Source organism: Phocoena sinus, chromosome 6 (genome assembly GCF_008692025.1).
Source record: "Phocoena sinus isolate mPhoSin1 chromosome 6, mPhoSin1.pri, whole genome shotgun sequence".
Classification (NCBI taxonomy): Eukaryota; Metazoa; Chordata; class Mammalia; order Artiodactyla; family Phocoenidae; genus Phocoena; species Phocoena sinus.
The window spans coordinates 91083422-91103609 of record NC_045768.1 but is presented as its reverse complement, the minus strand read 5'-3'; the positions used below and the strand labels follow the sequence as shown (position 1 = coordinate 91103609).

The following is a 20188-nucleotide window of genomic DNA, read 5'->3' as shown; positions in this document are numbered from 1 at the left end:
GTTTCTGTTGTAGTTTCTGTTGTACAACAAAGTGAATCAGCTATATGTATACATATATCCCCATATCCCCTCCCTCTTGAGCCTCCCTCCCACCCTCCCTATCCCACCCCTCTAGGTCATCACAAAGCACCCAGCTGACCTCCCTGTGCTATGCTGCTGCTTCCCACTAGATAACTATTTTACATTTGGTAGCATATATATGTCAATCCTTAGATATAAAATCAAAAGCACAAGCAACCAAAGAAAAAAATAGATAAATTGGACTTTATCAAAATTAAAAACTTTGTGTTTAAAAGGTTACCATCAATAAAGTGAAAACACAGGGAGAATTCTCTGGTGGTCCAGTGGTTAGGTCACTGTGCTTCCACTGCAGGGGGCATGGGTTCGATCTCTGGTTGGGGAACTAAGATCTCACATGCCCTGTGGCGCAGCCAAAACAAACAAACAAACATATAAAAGGTGTACTTTTAAAAAAAGAGAGTGAAAAGACAACCCAAAGACTGAGAGAAAATGTTTGCAATTATATATCTGATAAGGGACTTGTGTATAGAATAGATAAAGAACTCTTACAACTCAATAAAAAGATAAATGATCCAATTAAAAATGGATCAAGAATCTGAATATACATATCTGCAAAGAAGATATACAAATGGCCAAAAAAGCACATGAGAGGGTCTCAATATCTTTAGTCATAAGGGATATTGAAATTCAAATCAAAGAGATACCCCTTCAAATTCACTAAGATGATTATAATTTAAAAAATGCTGTTTGTGCCTATCTGTATTTTTATTATTATTTTGTAGCAAAATAATAAATGACATTAAAATTTTCATTCTGACATTTAAAAAACTGCTTAAATCATTAGTCACTAGTCATCAGAAAAATGCACCCATTAGGATGGCTATAATTAAAAAAAAAAAAAGACACATAATAACAAGTGTTAGTGAGGAAGTGGAGAAACTGGAACCCTCATACAGTAAAGATGGGAATGTAAAATGGTGCAGTCACTTTGTAAAACAGTCTGATACTTCCTCAAAAGGAATAATATGACCCAACAGTTCCACTTCTAGGTACATACCCAATAGAAATAAAAACACTTATCCACATGAAACTTGTATAGGAATGTTCATAGTAGCATTATTCTTAATAGTCAAAAATAAAACCAGTGCAACGTCTGCCAACTAATGATGAATTTTAAAATGTGGTATATACATACAAGAGATTATTCAGCCATAACAAGAAATGAAGTATACTGATTTATGCTACAATATGGATGAATCTTGAAAATACTATGCTAAGTGAAAGAAGCCAGTCACAAAAGACCACATATTATATGATTCTATTTATATGAGATGTCCAGAACAGGCAAACCTATTGAGACAGAAAGAAGACTACTGGTTGCCCAGGGCTAGGGGGGAATGGAAGGATGTCGGCGGGTGGGGGGGGGGGTGTGACAGCTAAAAGGTATGTGTCGGAGTAGGGAGGGAAAGAAAGAAAATGTTCTACAACTGTGAAAAAGGGTGCACAACTCCATGAATATACTAAAACCCACTGAATGCACACTTTAAATGGGCAATATATATGGTATGTGAAGAAGACCCTTTTGAGGCACTGTCATTTCCAGATGGCATACAATAGTTTGTGGCAGTCCAGTGTTTCTTCCAAGAATAACTATAAATGCCAGATGAAATACTGAAATCATCTGTTTGGAAGTACTGGAAGCTTGTTAGGTACTAAGACTCTCAAGAGAACATTGAAGATTTAAGTTGATGTGCGCAGACACTTTTACACTGGGAGTATTTACCAGTTCTGGGTGTGGCAAAAGGTGAAAATCCAGCTTTGAACAAGTAGAAGGCTACAGTTGGGTGACAGAGAAACCAGAACTCAAACACATGGCCAATTTTCCCCTCAAGACATCTGTCAAATCCTAGGGTTGTATGGGCAGAAGACTAAAAACTTAAGCAGAATAACCTCTGAAAAGCAAAGCAAAATTTTAGTAGTCTGGTAAGAAGACAGAGTTGGCATCTATCAGGAGGAGGGTCCACAGAGGACAAACCAGGCTCTCAGCTGAAAATCTTAGATGGCCAGAGTGAACCAAAGGTAGACTATTATTAGGGCTTAAACTCAGCCTTGATTCAACATAACACTGTGCCTGACTGGATAAAGATGTTCATCTTCTACTCTATCTGCTCAGGGAAAGATGAATCCACTATTGAGAAAGATATCGTAATCTAGATCTTCTACAATGCTTTATACATGTTTTGATACAATAAAAGAAATCCTATGCCTATCAGAAAACGGGGCCAAATATCCAAAACCAGAGGAAAAAAATTCAAAAGAAACAGTCCTACAGCACTTTGGAGTTAGAAGAAAAGATGGAGAATTTCATTAGAGAAAATGGGACTTATAATAAAGATATCAAATGAAAACTGAAAAATTCAGTATCTAAAATCAAGAACTGAGAGAGGTTTAATTGCAGAATACAGAATTACTGAAATGGAAGACAAGCAAACAGAAAATATACAAACCAGACCACAGAGTTTTTTTTAAATAAAATAAACACAAGTGCATGTGACGTATCACATGTACAACACAGTGAAAAGGAAAAACATATTGTAGTCTGAGAAGATAAAGAGGGAGAATATGAGGCAGAAGCAAAATTTGAAAAAGTAATGGTGAATGACGGCAACCCAAAGATTCAAGAAGTTTCTCAAATCCCACTTTACAATACTGTAAATACTGACTATGCAAAAACAGTAAGAGTAGTAATATCTTGTGAAGTTTAAAATATGTGTAGAATTTAAATGCAGCAAATGGAATTAAGGTGTTTTAGTATCTATTGAGAAGGGGGAAAGGTAATAATGAGTTAAAAATGGATATTGTAATATCTAGGGAAACGAAAGAATGTATAACAAGCAAGTTAACAAAATTAAAATTAAAATTTTGACTAATCTAAAAGAAAGTCAAGAAAGGAATGTAAAAATAATATTAAACAGACAGTTCAAACATAAAACTAATAAAACTGGATATAGGACTTCCCTGGTGGCATAGTGATTAAGAATCTGCCTGCCAATGCAGGGGACATGGGTTCGAGCCTTGGTCCAGGAAGATCCCACATACTGCAGAGCAACTAAGCCCTCACACTACAACTACTGAGCCTGCGTGCCACAACTACTGAAGCCCATGTGCCTAGAGCCCATGCTCCACAACAAAGAAGCCACCACAATGAGAAGCCTAGGCACCACAACGAAGAGTAGCCCCTGCTCGCTACAACTAGAGAGAGCCCGTGCCCGGCAACAAAGACCCAATGCAGCCAAAATAATTAATTAATTAATTTAAAAAGAAAGAAAGAAAGAAAATAACCCTGGATATAAATTCAAGTATATCAGTAATTGCATTAAATATAAATAAACTAAACAATCAAATTAACAGCAAAGATTGAGACTTCCAGTTCAAAAAAAAAAAAAAAGTTAAATGCATTCCACCCTATTCATCCTGCTAAATACCTACGTTTTTTTCTAAAAACCTAGAAATATATACAAACATCTTTCCACACCCTTGACTTTCTCTCAAGAGCATACGTTCCTACAGTGAAACTAATTTTAGCATCTTTTGGAATCTTGATAGCCCCCAAATTTCCCAAAACATCAAATCTAGTTCCTTTTTGCTCGACAGTTCTTCCTTCAATCTGTCTCTTAACATTCATATTTTACTATAAGCAAGAAGAAGAAACCAGGCTACATCTTCAACCTTTTGCTTGAAGATCTCCTCAGAGAAAAATACAAGTTCATCATTGACAAATCTGCTTTTCACATAACTACAGGACAAAATTCAGCTAAGCTTTCTGCCACTGTATAACAGAGATGTCCTTTTCCTCCAGTTTCCAGTAACACGTTCCTCATTTCCTTCTGAGTCTTCAGCAGCGGCACCATTAACACCCATATTTCTATCAATAGTCTGTTTATAATAATTGAAATATTCTCTAAAACAATATAGCTTTTTTCCTAGTGTGCTCCTCACTTCATTCTGAGTCCTCGAGCAGAGTTAACATTCATATTTCTATTATCAGTCTGTTCGAGGAAATCTAGGCTCTTGCTATTATACTCTTCAAAATTTTTACAGTTTCTATTACCAAATTCCGAAGCCATTTGACATTTTTGGGTATTTGTTACAGCATCATTCCACTTCCAGGTACCAAAATCTGTAATGGTTTCCTATTGCTGCTGCAACAAATTGCCAAAAACTTAAAACACAAATTTATTATCTTACAGTTCTGGAGGTCAGAAGTTGAAAATAGTTCTTACTGGGCTAAAATCAGTGTGTTGGATGCACTCCTTCTGGAGGCTATAAGGGAGAATCCATTTCCTTGTCTTATATGACTTCTAAGAGGCTCGTGGTCCCTTCCTCTATCTTCAAAGCCAGCAGAGTAGCATCTTCAAATCTCCCCTTGACTCTGACCCTTCTGCCTCCCTCTTTCACTTATAAGGAACTGTGATTACACTGGGCCCTCCCAGATAACCCAGAATAATCACCCCATCTCAAAATCCTTAACTTAATCACATCTTCAAAGTCCCTAGTGTCATGTGAAGTAACATATTCACGGGTTTCAGGAATTAGGATGTGGATACCTTTGGGGGTTATTATTCTGCCTATCACATCCAGTAAGAAAAGATGGGATAGTTAAAGTAAAAAGAGTGGCTTAAAATTTCTGAGTAAAAATGACTTACAATCTAGAATTAGCTATGAAATTACTGAGGGTAAAATAAAAATATTTCCAGACATGCAAGGTCTCAAAAAATTTACTTTCCACACAATACTTTCTAGAGAGCTACTGGATAGTAGTCTCTAAAAATGAAAGCATAAATCAGGAAACAGCCAGAAAACAAGAGCTCCAATACTTGAGAGACATGAAAGGAATTCCTAGTATCATGCCAAAGGGAGACCCCCAAGTCAGTAGATGAGTATCAAATAGAGAGCAACTTCAAGCAGGTCAAAGACTCTAAGGGAAGCTTCTTTCAACAGCTGAAATAAATACCTATATTCTGGAGCCAAATTGCTTGGGTTTTACTTCTGGCTTCACCACTTACTAGCAGTGTGACCCAGGGCAAGTTACTTCTCTGTGGATCTGTTTCCTTCTCTGTAAAATGAGGATAATGATTATAGATACCTCAAAGGGGTTATGATTAAATCAGTTAATAGAGAATGTTTATAGTGCCTAGCATATAGTAAGCCTATATTAATGTTTGTGATTACTGTTATTATCTAATATATTTTAACATGTTGAGAAGATATTTATATACCTGGGAAGAATGTGGAGTTGAATTAGTGATCCAAATATGGAAAATGAAACAAATGATTAAACCAAACAATAATTAATTCCAGGTAAAACAAAAAATAGTGCATAAAAGGTAAAATAAATGGTTCAGCTGTGAATATAATTAAAATAATCATAATAATAAATACAGCCTATTGATTTACCCAAAATTATGATATACCTATATTAGAAGGAGGGGAAGAAGAAATGTTCGTATAAGTGTTGAAGCCTTAAGTGTCTGAAAGAGAGTTAAATCCCTATTTTCCATTGTGCTAAGTCAGTAGAAACTGCCTAAAACTGAAAACCAAAAGGTACCAATATAAACATGTTATTTAGACATGGGAACGTAAATACTAAAAAAATTAGTTCAATTGAGTTCAGAGTGACGTGATTACCTTTAAGAAGCTGCAATTTGAGGGATAAGAGAGCAGCTAACAGGTGGTTTGTTTTTTTTTAAATGAAGCTTCAAAAAACTATTTGATTGAGTAAACATATCTATAACCTTAATGATATTCAAAATTAAATATTTACTTTTAAAAGTTAAAATGCAAAGAACAAAGAGGTAAAAAAATTGAAAAAAACAAAAGACCATGCTTAATATATAAATAACTCCTCCTTTTAAAAAAAAATCAATGAACTGACTTCAACCCCTGGAAAAACAGAGTAGATGCACTTGTCCCTATTCACCCACTAAGTACCTCTAGTAACCATAGACATTATCCATAAAGCAAACATAAGAAGACTGAAAGCTTAAAGAAAAAAAGCAAACTGTCTAGGGACCTTAGGAACCAAAGAACTACACAGCATGAGTTTCCTGAAGTCTATTGACTCATACAGCCCTGACCAAGTACTAGAAAAGCCTACAACCCAGAAACACCAACAAAGGCACAACAAAAAAACTCACAGAAAAGTCTGCTCTCTCTAGCTAAAAGACCAGGAAAGGGGCAATCTAGAAACAAGAAAACCTTTAGGCAAAACATGCTCCAGTCAAACATAATAAATAAACAGAAAACTCGGGGCCTGATCCCATGCCCATCAGCAAAGACCCAGTGGGTAGCTTGGATTCCCACTCTTGCCTGGCTGAACAGAGGGGCCCCATCACGCTCCAATGGAGTGGTATGGAAAAAGAAAAAAGCCAAGTGGAGTTTTGGGACTTTCATCCATGCATAGTAGTAATGAAAGAAAAAAACAGAACAATATCCCTCCTAAACATGATTACAAAATCCTTAAAAAATATACTAGCAAATACAAATATATAAAAAGAAGTGTATGTCATGACCAAGTGGAAATTATTCAGAGGTTGCAAGGCTGCTCAATATGTGAAAATCAATCAATGTAACCTACCGCAGCAATAAGCTAAAAAGGAAAATCACCTGACCATGTCAACTGATGCAGAAAAAGCAACTGCCAAAACTCAACATCCATTCACTCAAAACTTTTGCCTCACAAGGTGGTCCTTGCACCAGCAGCACTAACATCCTGTGGGAATCCCAGTCCTATTAAATCAGAATCTGAAGTCATGTGCAAGTTGAAAAGCACTGCTTTGTAAGTCACTATAGAAAACCTGTTAGTGAACTTCTAACAGGGTTGTTAAAGACACTGTCCTATCTCCATTCATCTGAAGATCTATCAAAAATTTTCTCAAACATCAAAAACCAGAAAATAGTTACTATAGATGAAATAAATTACTTTTCAACAATATAAACCATGAATTTCACTTCCATCATTGCTATGTCTTTCAGGAAGATCAGACAATTTTACAGTTCAAAGTTCATAACTGTGTGAAGCCACACAACTCACATATACCTATAATCCAAGCTTGACTTGGAGTTGATAATCTCTTCTTTACTTTCTCTGATCTTAGTTTTCATTTATTTATACTTACACATTTACTATATGGTTTAATAGATGCCTCCTAAAATCCACTAAAAAATAAAGAAAGCAACAAATACATGAACAAATAAGAACTCACCAGGGACTTGGTCATTTCTGGTTCTTCTGGGAAAGGGGCAGAGATCTGAAAAAACAGATTGACAGAGGGACCGATGAGAGAAGGAAGTGTGTCAATGGCACACATGGACATATACATCATTTAGTGTCCATGCAACTGACCCAAAAACTTATTCCTAGAATTACATTATAAAAAAATCATCCTGTGTTGCACAAAGATTTAAATCCAGGAGTTTTACCACAGCTAATACCAAAAAAAAAAAAAAAAAGTTTAGAAACATCTTGATAACAATAATTGTGGACAGCTTTAAATACTTTATAGGGCATCCATAGACATAATGTCATGTAAAATTAAACTACTGTAGAAAAATGTGTTAAAATGCTAAGTAAAAATAAAAATATGTACCAAACAGTATGAGTCCATTTTCATTGAACAATATGTGTGTACATACACACATACATGAATGAATTCATGCACATAGAGAAAATTATCTGGAAGGAGCTATATGTTGACAGATATAATATTTGGGTGATGGTAAAATTATAAGTAATTTGAATGTTTATATTTTTCTTATTTGCTAGTAAAAAGCAAAGTAACTTTTTAATGATTTTGCTCTGAGCTTCCGTGACCAGCCCATCACAAGTAGTGAGAATATCCGTAAGTAAGACCAAAAAAAGGGAGACTGCTAGCTTTTTCACTGTTCTTTGCTTACAGTTCTTTTTTTGGGGGGCCACACCCCACGGCTTGCGGGATCTTAGCTACCAGAACAGGAATTGAACCAGGACCCAGCAGTGAAAGTGCTGAGTCCTAACCACTGAACCACCAGGGAATTCCCGCTTCCCATTCTTAAAAGGGAACTGTCAATGGAAACTTTGTCTTAACTACAACATAGTAAGTGGATTTGGTTCTAGTTAATAAACCTTAAGACCTAAGTCACTTACTGACAGAAGCCACTGTTTTCTAATTTTTTTTTTTTTTTTTTTTTGCGGTACGCAGGCCTCTCACTGTTGTGGCCTCTCCCGTTGCGGAGCACAGGCTCCGGACGCGCAGGCTCAGCCGCTCCGGGCCTAGCCGCTCCGCTACATGTGGGATCTTCCCGGACCGGGGCACGAACCCGTGTCCCCTCCATCGGCAGGTGGACTCTCAACCACTGCGCCACCAGGGAAGCCCCTCTAATTTTTTTATTGAGTTTTCTAACATAAAGAGTTGAATTATTAGTACAAGAAATACACATATACCTTCCATCTAGTTTCAACAATTAGTATTTTGCCATATTTGTTTAATCTTTCTATATAAACATAGTTACATGTAAATGCATACATATATATGAGTATACTAGTGTATATACTTTTTCTTTGGCTGAACCATTTGAAAGTTGCAGATGTCATGACACTTCATGCCTAAATTCATAACATCAATCTCCTAAAAGATCATTATCATGCCTGAGAAAATTATTAGCAATTCTATAACACTTTAATATTCAGCTCATATTCAAAATTCCCAATTACCCCAGAAAAACCTTTTCTTGCTGTTTTGTTGAAAGCATGTTCCAATCGAGACTCATACATTGGGGACTGTGTCCCTTTTACCCTAGACCTATCCTCCCCAGTATCTTTTTATGATGGACTTTTAAAATTTTTGCTTCTAACATACACTTTTTAATATAAACAACATTTTGGTTACTTCTTTGCTAATTTTTTTGTGTGGTATAACTTATGTAAAGTACATTAATATTAAGTATACAGCACTTTCCCCTATTTTTCACATCTGCCATCCAGATCAAGAGAGAGAACATTTCTAGCACCTTTGGAAAGTATCAGGGAATCAAACTATTATTTTTGAAACTTGTCAAAAAGCAAAAGAGTCAGTCAAGCATCACCAAACACTTCATGAAGGAATTTCTCTTTCTGCTTATATAATTATTCCAGCTACAAGTTGCCAACTAAAAATTGGCACTGGCCATCTGCCTCTACAAGGGTTAAGTCACTAGCCACTGCAGCTGCTGACCTTCAACACATCCTGAAAGGAGTTCATGGTGGAGATCAGGAATGAGGCACTTGATGCTCTGGCAAAAACTGGCAGAACAGCCCTGCAGATAGTAAGATATTTTCAGGAGAATATTTTATGAGCCCAAATTCTTGCATCTCCTCATATCTAGAAAGGCATTAAAATCATTAACAGAGACATCTGCTCCTTGTGACTAGCAGCAACCTTCGCAGGACTAGCAGCAAGACTTTGCCAAAATGTGTGCTTGACTGTACGTACCACCCCCTTCACCTGAATCATATATAATAGTGACCCTCCCCACTAGCTCTCGGAGCAGTTTCTCAGAGCTATATAAAACAGTCTCCTGGGCTATGGTCCTCATTTTGCCCCAAATAAGACAACTCTCAACTCTCACATTATGCATTTTTATAAGTTGACAAAGTAAAGGAATGGTAGAAATAGAAATGTCCATTTTGCACACATAATGAAATATGGATCTAAGAAACAATCATCAATGGCTGCTCACATCACAAAACAGATAACCAGACATTATGTGCCTCCTGATCAAGTATATCACCTGGGAAGTAGTCTTGCTCCCCAAAAAACAAAAACAAAAAAAGGAATCTGAATCTGATCAAGCCTCTAAATCTTACCAATCCAATCCACATAAAATGATACTTTAAAATGTATTGTAATTTTTTAAGGTGTGATGTGGCTATTTTTATTAAAGGAATTTTACATATTGAAATATTTATGGATAAAATGACAAAATCTTTGAGATTTGCTTCAAAATAATCCAGCAGAAGAAAAGAAATATTGGAGGAAGGGATAGACGACAAATGACTGGGCATGAGTTGATAATTGTGAAAATTGATGGGTAATTGCGGCGTGAGGGTTTCTCTCTAGTTGTGGCGTGGGGTTTTTCTCTTCTCTAGTTATGGCACACGGGCACCAGAGCGCATGGGCTCTGTAGTTTGTGGCACATGGGCTCTCTAGTTGAGGCGCACAAGCTCAGTAGCTGTGGTGCACAGGCTTAGTTGACCCGTGGCATGTGGGATCCTAGTTCCCTGACCAGGGATCGAACCCGCATCCCCTGCATTGGAAGGCGGATTCTTTACCACTGGACCACCAGGGAAGTTCCCTAAATGAAGCTTATTTATACTACTTTCTCTACATTTGTATTTTTTAAATTTTCATAGGAAAAGTTTAAAAAGTCATTTTTTAGATAACATCAGCTGAAAAAAATGCACAACCTAAAAGGTGAGAATTATGTTTTATTTGGCAGACTTGCTGAGAACTTAAGCCCAGGATGCAGCCTCTCAGATAGCTCTGAGAGACTGTTCCAAAAAGGTAAGGGAGGAGCCAGGATATATAGGAGTTTTTACAAAAAAAAAAAAAAAAAAAAAAATAGGTAGCTGGAATATGAAAAGATTACTGTTAAAGAAAATCCACTGTAATAGCCTATATGGGAAAAGAATCTAAAAAAAAGTGGATATATGCATAAGTATAACTGATTCACTTTGCTGTACACCAGAAACTAACACAACATTGTAAATCAATTATATCCAATAAAAATTTTAAAAAAAGAAAAGAAAATCCAGACATCTCAAGTTAATGAATTTAGCAGTTCTCTATGTATGGGAAGATTCAGAGTCTGGGCTCATTAAATCATGGCTTTGATATGCACCTTAAATATCTAGGGCCAGTATCCTGGTTTTTTTCCATCCTGAATCACCTCAGGGTGCACAGTGGGGGTGAGTGCAGTGGCTGATGGATTGTTGACCACAACTTCCTTTGTTTACTGATACAGCAGATGACAACTTTCTTTGTCCAAAATAATCAGAGATCTCTGACTATAGATTGAAGAGCAGATGATATTATGGAGCTACTGTAACTTTTGTTAGGTGAGTAATGGCCTGGGGGTTATGTGGGAGAAAAAAGTCCACACCAGTTGGATTTGCATGCTAAAGTATTTGTGGGTAAAATGACATGGTATCCAAGATTTGTTTTAAGATATTCTAACTAGAACAAAGCAAGTGAGAAGAGATAGGTGAAACAACACTGGCAAATAGTTGATAATTATTGAGACTGGGTGATGAGGGCATTTGTAGGTTCATTATAACATTTTCTCTACTTTCCTGTATGTTTGAAATTTTCTATAATAAAAACTTAAAAAAATAAATCCTCTCCCACTACAGGGAACAGCCTTTGAGTACTTGACATGAGCCATGCATTGTTCACATTGCAAAGGATCATGCTTTGTTTCAGCAAGTCCACCTCTGAAAAGATTCATGCTTCTGGGCTTCCCCCTCCCCACTCACAGGAACTGTCATATTCCTGCCAAGCCAGGATTTGAACTGGACATGGGATCTATGAGACAAGCTCTTTTTGGCTGGCATGTTCACAATGAGCTTCACCTCTGTTTTCTTAGAACTCCAGTCTTCCCAGGAGCCCTAAGTTGAGTGAGGGTCCAAAGACTGCCAGTGATTATCGGGCCAAGTTGGGCTGGAGTCTGAAAAAACGATCCTGAAGGTTCAACTAAGTGGTCTGACCTCAGGGCTCTGTGGAAACACAAAGGGATCCTGACAGAGAGAGTGCCACTCAGTGACAGCCTCTCAGCTGTCCTCGCAAGAGTGCATCAAACAGTATGGAACAGGGTGGCACAGGGGAAATATATGAGGTGTGGAGCCAAATCAATGTACATTTGAATCCCAGGTCTTCCATCTTCTAGCTGTGACAATCGGAAGAACTTACTTCAGTCTCAGTTTCCTCATCCTTATACTTTTAAGATAAACCAATTTTATAATACTTAAAAAGCACTCAGTCCATGTGTGGCACATAAGTGCTTGTTATATATTAATTACTGCTATTATTACAAAATCAGTAATCCACATAGAATGCAATTACTGTATCAAACATTATCTGACTTCACCAGCCCCTCAAGTCATCACCAACCCTGACACTCAATTCCTCACTCCCACTCCTCAATCTGCTTACTACAACTATCAACTGCTGCACACTGACCTCACCCCAGCAGCTATTACTCACACATCAGAATCACTGGTTCCCTTGTCCTGCTTCCCACAGGCCGCAATTGAGGCAGAAGATAGATGGGTTCCAGGCTAGACATTTACAACCATCCTCTGTTTATATTTCTTGAGGCAAGAAATAGATGGGCTCCAGGTTAGACATTTACAGCCAGCTTCCTGTTTACACTTCCAGATAGAAAGAACACAGGAACAATGGTAAACAGCTGCACTTTGCCTCCAGTGGACACTTTAAGATAACAGTAATAGCAGGGGCAGACAGGAGCTGAGTCCTGCCCAGATTAAACGATAAAGAGACCACATATTTCTCATGCTTGAGGTCAAGGAGACCTCCCCAACTACACATGCATAGAAAGGCTCCTCAGGGGTCAATAAAGGGAGGGGGTGCCACCCCATAATAGGTGGTGTCAACCTTCCCACAGGCTTCTGCACTGGAATCCATCTTGGCAAAAAGATGTGCATACATGTGAGGGAGGGACCTAGGATAGGTCAGGTGTGGAAAAAGAAGTGAGATAACTGGTTAAAGATAAGCAAAGACCCAGATGAAATGCCTTATATAAATGATTTAACCACCTCCTTGCTTCACTCCTCCTCATTAGGGAGGATGCCCATACTCTTTCTCTCCGGGTGTGTATCTCTGCCTTGCTTCTGTCTTAACTACACAAACTGTTTCTCTATGTCTCTCCCACATGTTGTGCTGTGTCTCTAATAATAAACTTTGTATCTGTTTTTACGGTTTCTGCCTCCTTGAAACATTCTTGCTTTCAAATGGGGCAAGAGCCAGGGAAACTTTGCCCTTGCTGGTCTAGGGGCTAGGATTCTTGGTTTTCAGCCAGGCTACCCAGGTCCAATTCTTGGGCATGGAACTAAGATCTCACTTCAAGCCACCACTCACTGCTCTCTCCACAAGATCACAATCACTCATTCTACAGTCCCTGATCACAGAACCTCCAACATCTCTACCTCATGGTCCTGGTTCTACATCAATCATGCCCTGAAAAGGAAAAACTCCTCCTGTGTTATTTTTCCTCTATTCTCAACACTTCTGGCCACCAAATGTGTGTGTGTGTGTGTGTGTGTGTGTGTGTGTGTGTGTGTGTGTGTGTTGTGTGTGTTTTGGGAGGAGGGGGCCGCAAACCAAGCAATTCTACAACACCAGCTGGGTGTCCTACAATTTAACTCAGTTCTGACACCATCTACTTAAGAGTTAGCACTAGATCACACAGGTTAAGGGCTTAGTCCTATGAGACTGTCCCCACCCCAACTTCAGGTGCCAATCACAAGTTCAGATTGTTACTTGTGCTCTGACCAACTGGTTATAATCAGAGGTTCCCACGACCTCCTCCTCAGTCTCCATTAATTTGCTAGAGCAGCTCATAGAACTCAAGAAAATATTTTACTTATTAGATTACCAATTTATTATAAAAGAATATAACTCAGAAACAGCCAGGTAGAATAGAAGAGATGGTTATGGCAAGATATGTCGGAAGCAGTGCATCTCTCTCCCAGAATCTCAACATGTTCAATCCAGAAACTCTCCAAACCCCACACTTTTGGGTTTTTATGGAGGCTTCACAATGTACAAATGATTGATTAAATAACTGGCCATTGGCAACTGATTCAACCTCCAGCCAGAGAGTGGGTTTCAAGTTCTAAAACGCTAATAATTTGCTTAGTTCCCCTGGCAACCAGCCCCCATCCAGCAATTCACTAGGGCCTTTCCAAACATCACTTCAGGTGTGGTTGAAAGGAATGTTTTATAGCAAAAAACCCCCACTAATTTCACCCTATCCCTTTGATGCTATTTCAAGAGACAGGAACAAAAGAAGCCCCTATAGCCTTATCACTTAGAAAATAATAAAGGTGTTAGGAGCTATGTGCTGGGAACTGTGGATGAAACCCAAAATATATATTTCTTATTATATCACAATACCACATGTACCAATAACTGGCCTCCACACTGTTATCACTACTGTCGACTGAAAAAAAAATGCACAGCCTAAAAGGTGAGGATTATTATTTATTCAGCAGACTCACTGAGGACTTAAGCCCAGGATACAGCCCCTCAGATAGCTCTGAGGGACTGTTCCAAAGAGGTAAGGGAGGAGCCAGAATATATATGAGTTTTTGCAAAACAAAACAAAACCAAAACCATCTAATTGGAACATCAAAAGATTACTGTCAATTAAAGAAAATCCAGACATCTCAAGTTAATAAATTTAGCACTTTCCTATATATGGGAGATGCAAGAGTCTGGGCTCACTGAAATCATTCCTTTGACATGCATCTAACTATCTAGGGCCAATATCCTGCTTTTCCCCATTCTGGATTCCCCTTAGGATGCACAGTTGGGGGTGGCTGCAGTGGCTGATGGCTTGATAGCCACAACATACTTTGTTTACTGAAATGGCAGGCAGTGTTCTTTGTCCACACTATCCACAATGCATCTCCCTCAGTAATCCCAAGACTCCAATTCCAGACATACCTGCACCTGTGATGGACTCTGAGAAATCACCCAAGGACTCCTACCACTATCCACACCACTCACTAGGCCTACACCATTAGCCTTTCCAACAAATTTACACACAAACACGCACACCAGTTGGAGCTCAATCAGTGAACAAATCTAGGAATATTTTTGAATTTTAAAGGTAAACTTTAAAATCTAAAACACATCTAAATCATGTGTGAAAGAACAGATTATTTACAGAAAAAGAATTAAGAAAATCAAGATGCCCCATATGCAGTAATGAAAGCTAACTGACATCAGAAGTAGCATCTAAAGGACCACTTCTGTTAGGGCCAAAGACATTTTCAGAAATAAAAGCACTTGAAGAATATCTCTTATCATTACCTGAGGAAAATACCCACAAAAAGTATTCCAAACAAATGTAAAATAAATCAGATGAGAAACAGCAAATAGAAAAATTGTTCAGCAATAATTTTTGCAAGAGATATATAATTATTTAAAAAGATGATTATGTGATTAAGGAGGCCATTAAACAGAAAATTAATAATACTATCCTATGACAAAACATTTTAAACTATCTCAGGAAAAAAACAGGAGTTATCTGGGGTGTAGAATGGAAACAATGAACAGAAATTTCATCAATCCAATAAAAGTATGAAAAAGGAAAAGAAAATGAGTTAAAATAAATAGTAAACATTAAAACAGAAGGTATAAAAATCAGGTAAATCATTATTACACTAAACTGAAAAGGTAAAATTATCCTATTGACAAACAAAGACTAAGTTATAGGTTGGATTTGAGAAAACTAAAATGTATCTATTATAAGTAGTTAACCTAAACAATGAGACAAATAGAAATATAAAATAAAGACCTGGGCAAAGATAAATCATCCAAATGAAATGAAAGTGAAAACAAGGATAGCAATATAAATACCAAAGTGAAATTCAAAATTGAAATTGCTTTTTGTTGAAAAGAGGGATCCTGTAATAATAGCATCCAATAAATGAAAAAAATGATACAAAATGCATTAACCATTAGGTTTATGTGTGTCTCTCCCCCAAACACACACAAATAAATCTAGCAAAAAAGCATATAGAACTACAAAGTGAATTATTAGTGAGAGATTATTTTTATATCTTTTTTAGAATATGATGAATCAAGTAGACCAAAATTAGGAAAGAAAAAAACTTGAAAAATACTAACAGGCTATATTTAATATACATGAAGAGAAGTTTATACCACACAAACAGAAAATATACTTTCTCCTATAACCATTGAACAAAGTTCAATGTAACTTGTGTAACTTGTCTTCAAGGAAAATCTTGACAAATTTTTAAAAGTTGACACTTTGTAGTCTACAGTTTATGACAACATAATAAAATTTTAAATAAACAAAACATATCAATAATTTGGGAATGAAGAAACTCCAATAACTCAGGATCAAAGTGGAACATCAAACTGAACTTATACATTTCAAAGATAAAGATGTATATAAAAGAAACTTTATACCCCTAAACGTATCCAGTATAAAACTGGGAAAACAAGGGAAAGAATGGCAATTTGCATAAAATGGAGATAAGAGAGAAACTATCTAAAAAGATAAAATTAATATAAAAACAGAAGAGAGTATAAACACAATCGGTACTTCAAAATGACCAATAAAGTAAACCTTGAGATGATTGATAATAAAAAAGGGAAAGAAAATGATACATAAATATTAGGAATGACACAGTAGCTACTAATCTGGATATGGAAGGGATCAAAAAGTCTCTAGCAAAGTGTACCATGATAACGATAAAGAAAATTTTCACATACAGAGGTATGGGGAAGTCATTCTGGCTTATACATGGTTCTGCCTGAACTTGTGTGAACACACACAGCACATCTGCTTTAACCATTAAAGTAAAGAAGTCTGTTCCGAAGATAAAAATAAATAACTCCCTTCCCATGACATCCCCTTCCTAGACACCAAGGTCCTGCTCTCTCATTATATGTACTAAATCTGGTGCTCTTAAAACCTTGAAGGAATATATCCCTGTCATGTTTGATGTATGATTTTTGTTCTGATAAGGTATAAGACTGCTAAAAATCATGCTTCAACCCAGAGGTTCCTCAGAGCCTTCTGAGACGCTATCTCCTGCGCTACAGTCCTCAGTTTGGCTCAAATAAAACTCTTTTCTACTCCTGTTATGATTATTTATTGATTATTTCCATCGACAACTTTTAAAATATCAGAAATAGAAACAAACCAGTAATTAGAAAAAAGAGAGGAAATCAATGAAGATCTAGCATCCTTCCCCCTCAGAGCCTTCATTACTCAGGCCCCACAGTTATCCTCCCCACCCCCCACAGACTGCGGGAAGCCGTCCACAGATCCAACATCAAAGATCCCACAGACCCCATCACTCCGCCTGGGAATCCACCATCGTAGACCCCATCACTCCCACCCCATGTCTCCGCGGATCCACCATTAAAGACCCCACTATCAATCCGCCGGGAAGCCACCATCAAGACCACACCGACCCCTATTATTCCACCCACTGACCGCCTCCATCACTGACCTGATTGTTCTTCACGGACATCAGAGACACCTCTTCACTCAGCCCTCGGAAACTCCCTGCACTCACCAGCCCCTCACCCTCGCTCTTTCAAGACAGTGGTCATTTAATCACTGGAACGACAACAGCACCCACTTCCTTTTTCTGGATCCCTCCCTGTCCTTGCGGAATTCCTTAGGCGCCTCCTGGGTGTGCGCATGCTCAGTAGCGGCTTCTTTGCCAAAACTTGCCAGTATCCAACATGGCGCTCTGCTGAACCCCCGCCCCTCTCTAAATGTCTTAAATTTGAAGTCATTATGGCGGCGCCCCTGTAGTCACTCAAGCCTGTGGGCGGCCATGTTGAAGTGACGTAGACTTGTGTGTAGTTAAGAGTTGTCAGGAGGAAAGGTGGACCAGAGGTATGTATCCTGGAATTAAGCCAGGAACAACCCAGAGCTGTGGGTGACCAGAGTCGGTCACCCCAAGTAGCCCCAGGCCTTTCCCCTACTCCTGTGGCTTCAAACACCATCAAACAATAATATCTAATCAGCAATTATTAAACACTCCGCCCCCAAACAGTAGAATAAACATTCTATGCAAGCACCTATGTAGCGTTTACCAAGGGATACCATAAGCTGGGCTGTAAAACAAATCTTATCGAATTTAATAGAACTGAAATCTTAGAGAGTATTGATGGAAATAATAAGTAAACAATCTAAGATAGGAATATAAAAGAGTTTTATTTGAGCCAAACTGAGAACTGTAGCCCAGGAGACAGCTTCTCAGATAGCTCTGAGGAACCACTCCCCTGAAGCATGGTTTTTAGCATAAGCTTAAACCTTATCAGAACAAAGAGCATACATCAAACATGACAGGGGTATATTCCTTCAAGCTTTCAAAAGAGACAGATTTATTACATATACAGTGAGACAGCAGGACCCTGGTGTCTGGAAAGGGAACTTTATCTTTGAGGGAGTGTTAACATTGGAAGCTATAGGAAGGGAGTTATTTATCCTTACCTTTGAAACAGACATTCTTTACCTTAATGGTTAAAGCAGACACACTGTGTGTACTTGACAGGCCATGAGTCAGGCTGCTTTAGTTCACCCAAAGTTCAGGCTGAATCATGTATAAGCCAAAATGACTTCTCCATACCTCAGTATGTGAAAATTTTCTCCATCAAGAGTATGTTCTCTGGACACAATAGAATCAAACAAGAAACCAGTAACAGAAAGACAATGGGAAATTAACACTTGTAAATTAAACAACACAATTCTAAATAATCCGTGGGTCAAAAGAGAAGACTCAAGGAATTTTTTTTTTTTTTTTTTTCGTATGCGGGCCTCTCACTGTTGTGGCCTCTTCTGTTGTGGAGCACAGGCTCTGGACGCGCAGGCCCAGCGGCCATGGCTCACGGGCCCAGCCGCTCCACTGCATGTGGGATCCTCCTGGACCGGGGCAAGAGCCCATGTCCCCTGCATCGGCAGGCGGACTCTCAACCACTGCACCACCAGGGAAGCCCTCAAGGAAATTTTTTAAATACATTGAAATGAATGAAAGTGGAAACGAAATGTATCAAAATTTGTAGTTGACAAGTAAAGTAGTGGTGAAAGGAATTTTATACTGCTAAATGTTTACATTAGAAAAGAAGAAAATTCTCGAATCAATAACCTAAGTTCCCACGTTAATAAACTAAAAGAGGAAGAGCAAAAAAAAAAAGGTCATGAAGAACTTAGGGGCAGGATGGGAATAAAGACACAGACTTACTAGAGAATGGACTTGAAGACATGGGGAAGGGACAAAGTGAGAGAGTGGCATGGACATATATACAGTACCAAATGTAAAATCGATAGCTAGTGGGAAGCAGCTACATAGCACAGGGAGATCAGCTTGGTGCTTTGTGACCACCTAGTGGGGTGGGATAAGGAGGGTGAGAGGGAGATGCAAGAGGGAGGGGATATGGGGATACATGTATATGTATAGCTGATTCACTTCGTTATAAAGCAGAAACTAACACACCATTGTAAAGCAATTATACTCCAATAAAGACGTTAAAAAAAAGAGGATACCCAAAACCATTCTACACACATAAATTTGACAACTTAGAAAAATACACCAATTGCTCATAAAAGCACAAACTCCAACAACTTTCACAGCAAGAAATAAATATGTTGAGTAGCTCTATAATTGAAGTCAAAATTTAAACATCTGAAAATGAAATCTTCAGGCCCAGATGTTGGAGATTGGAGATTTCTAACAAACATTTAAAGATTAACACAAATTCTACACAATCTCTTTCAGAATAAACAATTGAAAGGAACACAGTCCAACTAACTTCATGAGCCCAGTATTGCCCTGATACCAAAATGAAGGACAGTACCAAAAAAAAAAAAAAAAAAAAAAGAATACAGATCAATATACTTCATGAATGTTGATAAGGAAAAAATCCTTAACAAAGTATTAGCAAATAGAATTTTTAAATATATTAAAAATAAAATTCAACTGAGTAAATTTTAAAGATCTTATTGGCTTTATTCAACGATTCATGAGCCTGGCAGCATCCAACGTAGCAGATAGAAAGGAGCTCTGAGAAGTTGTGCAAAATGAAATTTTTTTATGGGCAGAAGAGAGCAGGAACAAGGAAGTTATTTCTATCAGGCAGAAAGCAGATTGGTTATTGCAAGATTACTTTCCTTTAGGGAATGACAGGGGTCTATCAGGCAGATTACCTAACAAGTGCTGATCAGGTGATTCCGTATTGACTGGTTTAAGATTTTATTTCTTGGAGAGCTGAAACTGTAATTAAGGTATGTGTCGGTTTGGTGACATGAGGTTTAGCATAAGTGACTCCATTTGGGGCCTCTTATTATGTTTTTAACAAAT

At 37.9% G+C, this 20188-nt stretch overlaps 1 protein-coding gene across 3 annotated transcripts in view; it reads right to left on the bottom strand.

Moving 5' to 3' along the window:
- The window catches only part of ZNF484 (zinc finger protein 484), a 29785-nt gene extending 12264 nt beyond the window's left edge, over positions 1–17521 (bottom strand). Inside the window, exons 1-3 of one of the 3 annotated variants that reach the window (XM_032635847.1) lie at positions 17330–17481; positions 7287–7331; positions 5036–5137 (exon numbers count right to left, since the gene is read on the bottom strand). Coding sequence is in view for 1 of the 3 variants with exons in the window: in XM_032635846.1 (XP_032491737.1) it covers positions 7287–7331; positions 17330–17350 (66 nt within the window). In the remaining 2 variants the exon portion in view is untranslated. Of the gene's footprint in view, positions 1–5035; positions 5138–7286; positions 7332–17329 lie in introns of those variants that run through there. The other 2 variants (XM_032635846.1, XM_032635848.1) reach the window with 2 other exon arrangements.
- Between the last annotated feature and the right edge of the window lie 2667 nt (positions 17522–20188).